The sequence below is a fragment of the Triticum aestivum genome, chromosome 6A, assembly GCF_018294505.1.
Source record: "Triticum aestivum cultivar Chinese Spring chromosome 6A, IWGSC CS RefSeq v2.1, whole genome shotgun sequence".
NCBI classification, from domain to species: Eukaryota; Viridiplantae; Streptophyta; class Magnoliopsida; order Poales; family Poaceae; genus Triticum; species Triticum aestivum.
In genome coordinates this window covers 483626793-483639844 of record NC_057809.1, presented here as the reverse complement: position 1 = coordinate 483639844, position 13052 = coordinate 483626793, and the positions used below count along the sequence as shown (strand labels likewise).

The window sequence follows — 13052 nt, the reverse complement described above, 5'->3', positions numbered from 1 at the left end:
CTAAAAAAATCCTACGCACACGCAAGATCATGGTGATGCATAGCAACGAGAGGGGAGAGTGTTGTCTACGTACCCTCATAGACCGTAAGCGGAAGCGTTATGACAACGCGGTTGATGTAGCCGTACGTCTTCAAGATCGACCGGTCCTCGGTACCGAACGTACGGCACCTCCGTGTTCAGCACACGTTCAGCTTGGTGACATCCCGTGAACTCACGATCCAGTAGAGCTTCGGGAAGAGCTTCGTCAGCACGACGGCGTGGTGATGGTGTTGATGAAGCTACTAACGCAGGGCTTCGCCTAAGCACCGCTACGATATGACCGAGGTGGATTATGGTGGAGGGGGGCACCGCACACGGCTAAGAAAGATCAATGATCAATTTGTGTGTCTATGGCGTGCCCCCTGGCAACGTATATAAAGGAGTGGAGGAGGGGGGGCCGCCTAGCCATGGCGCGCCCTGGAGGAGTCCTACTCCCACCGGGAGTAGGTTCCCCCCCTTCCCTAGTTGGACTAGGAGAGAAGGAAGGGGGAGAGAAGGAGGAAGGAAATGGGGGCGCCACCACCACCCCTCCTAGTCCAATTCGGACCAGAGGGGGAGGGGGCGCAGCCTGCCCTGGCCTCCTCTCTCTCTCCACTATGGCCCATTAAGGCCCATACAATTACCGGGGGGTTCCGGTAACCTCCCGATACTCCGGTAAAATCCTGATTTCACCCGAAACCATTCCGATGTCCAAATATAGGCTTCCAATATATCGATCTTTACGTCTCAACCATTTCGAGACTCCTTGTCATTGCCGTGATCATATCCGGGACTACGAACTACATTTGGTACATCAAAACACAAAAACTCATAATACCGATCGTCACGGAACTTTAAGTGTGCGAACCCTACGGGTTCGAGAACTATGTAGACATGACCGAGACATGTCTCCGGTCAATAACAAATAGCGGAACCTGGATGCTCATATTGGTTCCTACATATTCTACGAAGATCTTTATCGGTCAAACCGCATAACAACATACGTTGTTCCCTTTGTCATCGGTATGTTACTTGCCCGAGATTCGATCGTTGGTATCTCAATACCTAGCTCAATCTCGTTACCGGCAAGTCTCTTTACTTGTTCCGTAATGCATCATCCTACAACTAACTCATTAGTTGCATTACTTGCAAGGCTTATAGTGATGTGCATTACCAAGAGGGCCCTGACATACCTCTACGACAATCAAAGTGACAAATCCTAATCTTGATCTATGCCAACTCAACAAGTACCATCGAAGACACCTGTAGAGCACCTTTATAATCACCCAGTTACGTTGTGACATTTGGTAGCACACAAAGTGTTCCTCCGGTAATCGGGAGTTGCATGATCTCATAGTCATAGGAACATGTGTAAGTCATGAAGAAAGCAATAACACTAAACTAAAATGATCAAGTGCTAAGCTAACGAAATGGGTCAAGTCAATCACATCATTCTTCTAATGATGTGATCCCATTTATCAGATGACAACTCATGCCCATGGTTAGGAAAGATAACCATCTTTGATCAATGAGCTAGTCAAGTAGAGGCATACTAGTGACACTTTGTTTGTCTATGTATTCACACATGTATTATGTTTCCGGTTAATACAATTCTAGCATGAATAATAAACATTTATCATGAAATAAGGAAATAAATAATAACTTTATTATTGCCTCTAGTGCATATTTCCTTCAGTCTCCCACTTGCACTAGAGTCAATAATCTAGATTACAGAGTAATTATTCTAACACCCATGGAGCCTTGGTGTTTATCATGTTCTTCTCGTGAGAGAGGCTTAGTCAACGGATCTGCAACATTCAGATCTGTATGTATCTTGCAAATCTCTATGTCTCCCACCTGGACTTAAAGGCGAGGTTTGTTGAGGGAGAAAAGAATTCGTGGAGTATGGCGGGAAGGGAATTCCTTGGCCGAGCTCACACGATGCTGACTCCGAGAGTTCGGAGTCGGCGTCCGGGGGAGAGTCCGGCTTGGTGATGGATGCCGGTGATGCTGCTTCCTCTGGCTCTCCTGTACTGGGCCTAGTGGCCACAGATAGTCCGGCGGGTTTAGAAATCCCGTCTTCGGTACTGGCAAGGCGCTCCAGCTCTAAGGCCAGAGTGGAGGTCGGGGTCGTGAATCCTTGAAAGATCAAGTCTCCTTGGATATCAGCGACATAATCCAGGTTTCCAAAACTAATTGGTGACCTGAGGCGTAGCTGTCGATCTGCTCCAGATGGCCAAGCGAGTTGGCCCGCAGTGTGAAGCCACCGAATACGAAGATCTGGCCGGGGGAAAAAACCTCCCCTAGGGCATCATCGTTACAGATGATGGGTGGAGCCATCGAACCTTCTGGCAGCGACAAAGTGGAACTCTCAATGAAAGCACCAATGTCGGTGTCAAAACTGGCGGATCTCGAGTAGGGGGTGCCGAACTGTGCGTCTGAGGTTGATGGTAACAGGAGACAAGGGACACGAAGTTTAACCAGGTTCGGGCCCTCTTGATGGAGGTAATACCCTGCGTCCTGCTTGATTAATATTGATGAGTATAGGGGTTACAAGAGTTGATCTACCACGAGATCGTAATGGCTAAAACCCTAGAAGTCTAGCCTATATGATTATGATTGCCTCTACGGACTAAACCCTCCGGTTTATATAGACACCGGAGGGGACTAGGGTTGTACAAAGTCGGTTATAGAGAAAGGAATCTTCATATCCGAACGCCAAGCTTGCCATCCACTCCAAGGAGAGTCCCATCTGGACACGGGTGAGAGAATCTTTGGTCTTATATCTTCATAGCCCATCAGTCCGGCCCATGTCCAACAGGCCGGACGCCCGAGGACCCCTTAGTCCAGGACTCCCTCACCCGCTACTCTTGGAGCGGCGCAACTCGACCCGCTTCTCAGTGAGAAGGAGGCGGGAGAAGACCTCATGCGCCATCATGGGGGGCGAGTTGCCCCGCTCGTTGATGATCTCGACCAAGGCATCATACTCCTCGTCAAGACCATTGAAAATGAAGGAGTTGAACTCGGAGTCGGTGAGCGGCTGTCCGATGGAGGCCAACGTGTCGGCAAGGCCCTTGACCTTGTTGTAGAACTCAGTGGCCATGGAGTCAAGCTTTTCACACTCCCCAAGTTGACGACGGAGCACAGAGACACGGGCCTGCGACTGCGCCGCAAATGAGCACTCAAGGATAGTCCATGCCTCATGAGACGTCTTGGCGAAGACAACGAGGCCGGCAACAGCCGGAGTGAGCGACCCCTGGATGGAGGAGAGGTACGCCTGATCCTGCCCTGTCCAAACACGATGCGCCGGGTTGTAGACCGGGCCGTGCACGCTATGTACCAGCGCAGGGGACAGGGGAGGGAGCCGTCGACGTAGCCAAGCAGGTAGTGGCTCCCAAGGAGCGGGAGGACCTGCGCACGCCAGAAGATGTAGTTGTCCGATGACAACTTGATGGTGATGAGGTTGCCGAAGTGAAACGGCGGCGGCAGGGAGCCCATGGAGTAGGCTGCCGGGGGCAAATACGCCATAGGGGCAGAGACCACGGGTGCAGCCGCGGTAGCCAGGGGAATGGGCGCTGCGGTAGCCGGGCCCGATGCGGCGAGGCCAGCCATCAGGGCCGACGCGGATGCCAACAGCGTGAAGGGCAGGACATCATCGAACGGAGCAACCGCACCCAATGGGGCGACCGCTGTAGCGCCAGTGGAGGCGGGCGACGAGGCACCCGTCGTGGCGCCGAAGGTGTGAACCACCGGCGCATGGCCCGACGACGAGGAGAAAAAGGAGCCGACACTCCTCGTCCCGATTGGGAGCGACGCAGCCGTGGCGGAGTCAAGTGGACGGGAGAGGAGGGCCGCGAGGGAGGCCAGCAGGTAGCTGGCCATGGAGGAGCCAGAGGCGGCGACACCCGACAAGGCGGCCGCGGCGCGATCAGCAAGGGCGGCGGCGGCGTGTAGGGTTTAGGCGGAAGCGATTTGACCTAGTGTGATACCATGTAAGACAATAGGTTTGGGAGAACCAGCTCAACCCTCTAGGAGTGGCCTATCACATATATATAATGAAGGGGTACAACGTTACATTATACGTACACATATACGGAAACTATACAGTCTAACATATACTCTAGAACAGCACAAGTTTTGTAAAATGCATGTGTAAGTTTTATCATCTTTTATTTTAAATTTTCTTTCTTCACTTTCTTTCCTCTTATAAGATAATAACAATGCATTTAATTCATTTATATTAGCATAACATTCTTACAATTGGGTATATCTAAGTTGCATGTTTTAATTTGGGGTAAGTCGATCTTCGGACTGTTGATTCTTTCGTCTAGATTCGTGCTGTCTTTTTTCCCCTAGTGTCCTTTCATGGCTTCTTGAGCTCAAATTTTGACTTGACCTTGTTCGCCGATTTTTCTTATTGGGCTTGAAGCCCGGTACTGGTTGGCTGCTTTTTTCTGTCTCATGCATTTATGTTTGTGTATACTTACAAACAAAAACAAAAATATAAATATAAATCTCACGCGCACCCTGTATGACTAGAAAATTCAAAAAAAAATAAAACTAAAGATATAAATTTGTGTAACATGCATAGTCGACTGGTATACTGAAGTTAAGAAATTACATATGCGGTATTTTGGAAAATAATGGCATTTTCTTTACTAAGAATACCGCGGGTGCCATTTCTTCACAAAACTTCACTTATGAGTAGAATGGTCAACCAAGTTTGATACCCCAAAAATTCAGAATTTTTGAATCCCTTTAATATTTTTTGAATTTACTATTCATGTAGATGCGTGTGGAACCATGTTCACCTTCGTATTTTCTGCAAAAAATATGCTATTATATGCTTATTTATTTTTATTTCACTTTCTTTCTCATTTTAAGGATAATACCAATTCTAGTAATTCATTCATTCTTACAATACTTATTTTTTGTGAAAATTTCACTATTACATGCTTTATTCTTGCATATTACAAAATCCAAAAATATCGTAAATTGTATGTAAATTTTGCCATTATTTGTTTGTTTTTTCCCCATTTCCTCTCTTCTTAAAGGATAATATTAATGCCACTAATTTATTCTTCCGAAGAAAACTTATTTGTTTCAGTATTTCTTTTGTTCATTTAGTTTCATCTTTGTCTTGAATCTTACTAGTATTGGATTAGTTTATTTTATGTTTCAGGCAAAGTTTTGTGGTTGCAACGTGTCGAGAGTTCCTCTAGAAAATCGACTGACCATATTGGTACAAGTTGATTTTGATTCTATTGCACTGGGAAAAAGATCAACTTGGCCAAATTGTTTTTTAAGCGACTTGTCCCAAGCTGATCCCTTTATTTTAGTATGTCTTTATTTACTGAGAAAAATGAAACACGAAAATATGTTTTTTTTCTTGTGTGTGCTAATCTTTATTGCTCCATTTTATCATTGTTGCTTAGATGTTTTTTCGCCATTGAATTATCTCCCATATTTTATGCATGTGGTAACGGTTTGGTGCTGCAATCGTGTGATGCTACTTCATTTCCTGTTTCCAAGCTACAATCAAGTTTATTTTTAACCGGTTTACTTGGATCATAATTTTTACCCGCAAAAAAAGATCATATTTTTTTATAAAAGATGCACTAGTTTAGATTCGTTCTTGCAAACAATACATAGCGTGCTGTTTTGGATTGAATCTGAAGTACAGTGTGTTGTTGCAAACAATACATTGCGTGCTGTTCTGGATTGAATCTGATGTACAGTGTGTCCCTTTCTTTCTGTTCTCCTCCACATGTTATTTGCATCATCATCATCATGTAACAAAGCACATTTCGACCGGGATTGCATGCTTGGTTTCTTCTTTCTGATCAATTCGTTTATTGGCAGTATAAGACATAGTCACTTGCTGAAGGAAGTGATCAATGAACAGAACAGAGCACTCCCGCCAAAAAAGGGCAGAGTAGAGCAGCACCACAGGCTACATGGGGTCCACACTTTGGAATGTATCTGGTGCACCCACACTTGTGATGCTATCGGTGCATCCGATGCTGTAGAACCTTTTGAATATCTAAAAAAAGATCTAGCACATGGACACAACATCAATGTACGTCTTCACAAAATTGCATATCAAAATTTGAAACATTTATTGAGATACAGAATGGACAACTTTGACATCGGTGTGATAATGGGCCAGTGTAAAACGCAACTTATGTTATGTACGATCCAATGTTGAATTTGTCTTTTTTAAGCGATGTTTCAAATTTTGAGCTCAATTGGTGTGAAAAAAATAGTACTCCCTTTGTTTCTGAATATAAGTCTTTTTAGACATTTCAAATGAACAACAACGTACGAATATATGTAGATATATTTTAGAATGTTGATTCACTTGTTTTGCTTTGTATACAGTTACTTGTTGAAATCTCTAGAAAGACTTATATTTGGGAACGGAGAGAGTAGATCACAAGCATAGATGCAGTGATATTCTTCCGGTCCACACGACCTCATGCATGAGTGGTTCGGAGAGCGGGGAGAGAAGCTTCTTGTCCTGTTATAAAAAGTGACTGAACGTAAATACAGACTCGCCAAATGGGATATTATTTGTTGACCAAAAGACCAAAGGGGTTTTGGCATTGAAAATCTTGAAGTCAAGAATAGATGTCTTCTCAGCAAGTGACTATATAAACTATCTGTAGAGACTGAGGCCACATGGGCGCAGATTCTCCGTAGTAAGTATCTTCATTCCAAAACTTTATCCCAAGTGACAGCGAGGCCGATGGACTTGCCTTTTTGGAAAGGACTCATGAGAGTCAAATCAGCCTTTTTCAATAGGACAAAGTTTATAATTGGAAATGGCACCAACAAGCGTTTCTGGGAGGATACTTGGCTAGGAGAGACACCCCTCGCGCTTCAATACCCGTATATTTAAAGTATTGTTCAACGTCGAGATGCTTATGTTGCAACGGTACTTCAGTCCATCCCCCTTAACATTCAATTCAGGAGGATGCTAGCGGGTAATCGTTGGGAAGCGTGGCTCCATTTAGTGGGTAGACTGGTGGAGGTTCAGTTGTCTCAACAGCCGGATCAGTTGCGCTGGAAGCTTACTAGGACTGGGGAGTTTACAGTTAAATCAATGTATCTCGGTGTTATCAATTCTAGCTCCATTCCCAGTTCTAAATATGTTTGGAAAGTCAAAGTTCCTTTGAAAATTAAAGTGTTTATGTGGTTTGTACATAAACAAGTCATCTTAACTAAGGACAATCTGGCAAAGCGTAACTAGACAGGACCTACTAGATGTAGTTTTTGTGATCGGGAGGAAACCATCAATCACCTTTTTCTTAATTGCCCGTTGGCCAAGGTTCTATGGCGGACGGTGCACATAGCTTTTAACATTACTTCTTCGAATTCTGTCAGCACGTTATTTGGAACGTGGCTTAACGGGATAGAGTCCGAAACAGCGAGACACATTCGCGTAGGAGTATGTGCATTATTGTGGGCGGTCTGGAACTGCAGAAATGATTTGGTTTTTAACAGAACAACAAATATTCGTTTTTTGTAGGTTATCTTCCGTGCCACTGCTTTGATCCGTATGTGATCGCTACTCACTCTGATGGAGGCCAGGTAGCGTTTGGTTACTGGATCTATCCAATGAGAGATGGTAACACGGGATATCTTCAACCGGTTTGAATGACGGTCATGTAATAGGATAGACAATTAGTTTTCCTATCTTTCTAATGACAGCCGGTTGTGACTTTGTGGCTACTTTTTTATAGGCTCTTTGTGAGTTTTTTTTTACTTTTTTTCAGACTATAAGACCTTATTGAACATATTTGTTTTTTTTATAAAGTTTGCCGTATGCATCGTTCTGATGCAGAGGCCGGGGAGCTTCCCCCCCCCCCCCCCCCCCCCCTCGGAAAAAAGAAAAAAAAACGTAAAAATATACTGATATATACCCTATCCCGTGCATTTTCCACTCACTTATAATCTTTGGTACACTTCTTTACCCACAGGATAATCTCACGGAGCTCCAACTTAACATAATGCCGCGTTATTATAGCTACTCCTATACACTAATGCTTACCACAAGCTAGCTACATCGTCCGTGCTGACCGATTAACTACAAAGCAGAGCAGTACAACTACAAACAAGCGACTCACCGCGCGGCGATCTCGCCGCTGCCATCCACGGACACGCTCTCGCCGGAGTAGTCCGCGAAGTACTCGTCCGCCCTGGACAGGGTGTAGGCCACGTCCACCATGCTCGGCCGCTTGGCCGGGTCCCGCTGCAGGCACGCCCTGGCCACGCCCATGACGGTGGCCACGCTCCCCGGCGGGCAGTTCTGGTCGGCGAGCACGGGGTCCATCCACGCGGCCGCGCGCGCCTCCAGCCGGTCCTCCCGGCCGCGGAACACCCTCTCCTCCGCGTCGGGCAGCAGCAGCTCGCCGCCGTCGCCGGCGGCCTCGCGGCCGGAGACGAGCTCGAGCAGGACGACGCCGTAGGCGAAGACGTCCATCTTGGTGGTGACGAGGCCGTCGACGAGGTACTCGGGCGCGATGTAGCCCTGCGTGCCCACGATGTGGGTGGTGACCGCGTTGTGGCCGGTCTTGGCGAGGCCGAAGTTGGCGATCTTGGCGCGCATGCGGGCGTCCAGGAGCACGTTGCTGCTCTTGACGTCCTTGTGCACCACGCGCGGCCAGGTGTGCTCGTGGATGTACTGGAGGCCGTGGGCGAGGTCCAGCGCGATGTGGAGCCGCGTGCGCCAGTCCAGCCGCCGCGCCCGCGCGCGGTCCAGCAGGCACAGGTCCAGGGACCCGTTCTCCACGTACTCGTACACCAGGAAGCAGTCGCCCGTCGCCGTGTTGATGCAGAACCCCTCCAGCTTCACCAGGTTGCTGTGGTTCACCTGAAAGAGCGACGAAAATGTAATAAAAACGCTCTTATATTATGAGACGAAGGAAGTGGTATTTACGATCTGTTTTAACCATGCAGTACGTAGTACTTTCTGTATATTTGTTGCACTCTTACTGGTACTACTAGTACATGGCAATGAGCAGATTCGGCATTGGTGCAAGCTTGCGCGTGGTGTGATTGCTCGTTGTTTTCTTCCGCGCTACGGTCCCTATCTCGCGAGTAGAATGCTTGACTTGCTTGTCATATCCTTTTCTTGGGTGGTTGAAGCTTGAGCTTGGTGATGCAGTCTTGGAATGTGATCAAAGTCATTGAGCTAGACACGTAGTCAATGCACCCATCGTACGTGTCATCTTGTGCGAAAGCAGCCTTTGTTGAAAAAATGTTTCAGTCACGTTTGTGATCGGCGTGCCAAGACTCATGTGAGTGAGTAAGCTGATGGTGGCAATTTGTGGGTCCAGGGCGGAACGTGTGAGCTCGGGTTCATATTCGAGTACATTGTACATAGTCACCCGGATCTATCTAGACGCACTTGAATCAATGAATGCGCAGACTGAGGCGGTGAGGGTAGAAAGAGTGGGAGATATCCAGTGATGCCATGTCTCGGAACTCAAATTTAGAAGTTTTCAAATTTTCCAAAATCATGTGTGAAATTGGCTTTTCATATATCCTTTTCCAATTTGTCTTTCAATTTTTTATGGATTATAGGCACATATCTTGTGAACATTCACAAAAAACTTAGAATTTTCTGAAAACTTACAAAATTGAAGTTTGAGATGCGATATCAAAGGTATCATGTGAAGTTTGATATCACCTAATATTTTACCAAGAAAGGGTTTCCATGAAACTAGAGCCTATTTCCCCCTTTTGTTTTCTCGAAACACCAACCCCTCCCCCCTTCCCCTTCGGGCATGTCACCGGACGAAGCAGGGATAGAGGGGACGCTAGGTTTATTCTCCCTCCGTCCCAACATAAGTGTCTCAACTCTAGTACAACTTTGTAGACATTTATTTTGAAACGAGGGGGTACAAAGTAGATCTAGGTTTAGGTTTGTCCCGGTACGGCGATATGCCGCCATAGAGCTTCATCCCAATTCTTGCTAGCGGCATCGGGTGACTGCTTGGCTCCTTCTTCTACTTCGTCCATGAGTGAAAAGATGGGTGAAATCGTAGCAAGCATATAGATGACTCACGGCTAATACGAGCCTTTGGATCTTCATCCTATGGTCCGGAAATCTGACCGTTTGCAAGTAGGCAGACGACAACTGATAAATTGACCGCTCTAATAAAGAAATAACGAGGATTTATGGACGCATCTCCTTGGAATTATTTCAAGTCCAAGTACATTGGCACCACTGCCAAGTGCCAACCGAACGGTGGGCCGTGCAGAACCAGCTCGATGAATCTGACGGCACTTGCATAGTGACAGGTCCAAAAAAATTATTTCTTGTCTCCACTACTATCGTTATTGCAGGCACGGTTCAATTGACCCGCTTAAAATTTTAAGATGCGCTTGTATTTGTATACAAACGAAAAGAAGACAGTTCGTGAGATAACGTCATTGTACTCCGAAATGTAACAATTTTAGATCACTATTCTAGTATTCTAAATGCTCTTATATTAGTTTACAGAGGGAGTATAAAATACCTGCACTACTTCTTCATCGTGTGCTTGTCCAATTAACAGAGACTTCTGTGTTTTTTCACTAAGTATTGAACATAAGTGCTCTCCTTTGTTTAGTTAATCTACAAGCAATAGCGTGTACTATAAAATTGTTATGTCCCCATCAGTGATTTGTATATTTGTGGTGGATGAACACTGACCATCTGAGTGGCGATCATCATTTCTTTGTTTAGCGGGAAATTACTACCAAAGCATAATTAACTAACACTAGAACTTGAAAAGAGTTCAGTGTGAGCTCCCACGAAATGTTAATTAAGTTTTGGAAGGAAATGGGCGTACCTTCTGCAGGATCTTGAGCTCCTCGCAGGCATCCCACTTCATCTTCTTCACGGCGAAGACCTCGCCGCCGATGTTGGCCTTGTACACGCTGCCCTGGATGAGGTGCGCGTCGTCGAACCCGTCGGTGCCGCGCTCCAGCTCCTCCACCTTGAACACCCTGTACTTGTCCAGCCACTCGGATATGTCACTCACTAGGAATCTCTCCCCTCCCACGCCGCCGGAGCCGGACGCGCTCTTGCCAGACCTGCCGCCCTCGCCGCCCTCGCCGCTCGCCACCGCGTCCCCTCGCCGCCCCGTCGCCTTGAGCCGCCTCCACAGGCAGCCCAGCAGCAGCAGCTGCAGCAGCCAAAGCCCGCCGACCACGCCCAACCCGACGGCCAGCCCGGTGACCACCCCGCCTCGGTTGTCGGCCACGTCGCTTGGGCCGGGCGTCGCGGTAGGCGGCGGGGACGGCGGCGTGGCCGGCACGTCGTTGCGGGTCACGATTGGCGGCAGCCACTGCGGCACCTTCCGACGGAGCGGCACTAGTATCTCGGAGAATAGCTGCGTGCCCCGCTCGGGCCCGTTGAGGGAGACGAGGGACTGCGCGTCGACGGCGAAGGCGGCGGCGATGGAGGCGTAGGTGTCGCCCTGCTGCATCACGTAGGTGACGAGCGCGGTGGCGTTCTGGGCGGCGGTGGGGCACTGGCAGAAGATGGGGAACGTGACCATGTCGGCGACCTCGAGCTTGGTGGGCACCACCGTGGGGTTGACGCGCTCCACGGCCTGGTACTGCGTGAGGTTCTGCAGCTTGGTGACGGAGACGATCCAGAAGGTGTCGCCGGAGCTGATCTGGTACTGCGTGGGCGCGTAGGCGTTGGGCGAGCCGGAGGGGCAGCCGCACTGGAGCGGCACGAGCAGCGGCTGCCCCGCGGCCGGCGCGGCCGAGGTGGACAGGTTGTTGGCGTGCGCGAGCATGAAGCGGCTGACGCCGAAGAGGTCGCCCACCGCCGCGAGGTCGAGCGGCACCCCGGCGAAGCCTGCCCGGTACAGCGCGTAGGCCTGGCACGGGTAGGTGCCGTTGGCGGAGCAGTTGAACCCCTCCACGCTGGCCGGCGCCGGCGTGGCGCTCGCGTTCTGGGACCGCGCCGGGGAGGGGAGCGCGCACAGGCAGAGCAGCGTGGCCAGCAGCCGCCGCCGCGTCAGGGGCATCATCATGGCTTGCGCCGCGGACCGGAGGGTGAATGGACGGGGTTTGGGGTGGTGGTGGTGGTGGCTCGCGGGTGGCAGCTCGGGGGTGACATATGCCGGAGGACGATGGTGTCGAGCTGCTCCGGCGGCCGTTGTCGTGAGCGGCGGATGCGTCGGGTGTGGGCGTGGGTGCGGTTGCGGCCGCCTGCCTGCGCTCGTCGGGTTCCGGGGCATCTTTCTCCGGCCGGTGTTTTGACTCTTGACCCGTGCGGGGCGTGTCCGATATGACGCCTTCGCGTTCTCGTGTGGATCCGACGGGGTTCCTCCACTCCGGTCGCCGTCACGGTCAGATGAGGTTTGCTTTTCCAAATTGCGCTTCGACTAGCAACAAGATTTGTCCGCCGGACCCGGTCGATGGCTGTACGGGGTGAGGAGGAAACGTGCTTGGACTTTGGAGATGCGGCACTACGTGTCGCGCTCCGTCTGTTGTTCGTGAAAGAAGGGGCGGGCCGTTGCCCGACGATCAAAATTCTGACGGTATGAACCACTCTAGGAGGGCATCTTCGATCCCAACCCACAATTTTTCTTTCGCATCTCAGAGACCAGTTCATGAATACGGATGCAGAAGACCGTCATTTAAACATAGTCGTATAAATTTCAACCCGTATTTTAACTAATCAGAAGAAATTCATATAAACCGACCGATATTCATTAAAGTTCGGATAGAAAATAGCATAAATTATTCATACATGTAATACAAATTAAGTCTAGTACAACAAGGTCTTAAATTCGACCAGATCCCGAATGTCCAACAAATTTTCATGAACGAATTATGTCGTCTCACACATACTTTCTTTTCAGCTTCATCCAACAGTGTGTGCACGTAAATGACCGTCCCTCTGTCCTGTGGTACACCACGGCAGCGTGTGCGGGCTACATATAATGTATAGACCAACATTGAGTGAATGAATCAATCAACAAGTTGAGCAATAGGAAGTAAAATTTACGATCTCGTCCTCTGCC

At 48.7% G+C, this 13052-nt stretch overlaps 1 protein-coding gene across 1 annotated transcript; it reads right to left on the bottom strand.

Annotated features, from left to right (window-relative positions):
* Nucleotides 1-7930: 7930 nt before the first annotated feature.
* LOC123128009 (serine/threonine receptor-like kinase NFP) lies at nt 7931-12379 on the bottom strand. The gene is made up of 2 exons (XM_044547909.1): nt 10860-12379; nt 7931-8893 (listed from the first exon to the last, which is right to left on the bottom strand). The coding sequence occupies exons 1-2, from the start codon at nt 12261-12263 to the stop codon at nt 8144-8146; spliced, it is 2154 nt and encodes a 717-aa protein (XP_044403844.1). The 5' UTR covers nt 12264-12379; the 3' UTR covers nt 7931-8143.
* Between the last annotated feature and the right edge of the window lie 673 nt (nt 12380-13052).

Bases quoted from the DNA above. Each gene is read 5' to 3' on its own strand.
- LOC123128009 (XM_044547909.1), bottom strand. From the start codon at position 12,263: ATGCCCCGGAACCCGACGAGCGCAGGCAGGCGGCCGCAACCGCACCCA. The intron at 8,894-10,859 runs GTACGCCCATTT...TCGCTCTTTCAG, and splicing joins AGCTCAAGATCCTGCAGAAG to GTGAACCACAGCAACCTGGT.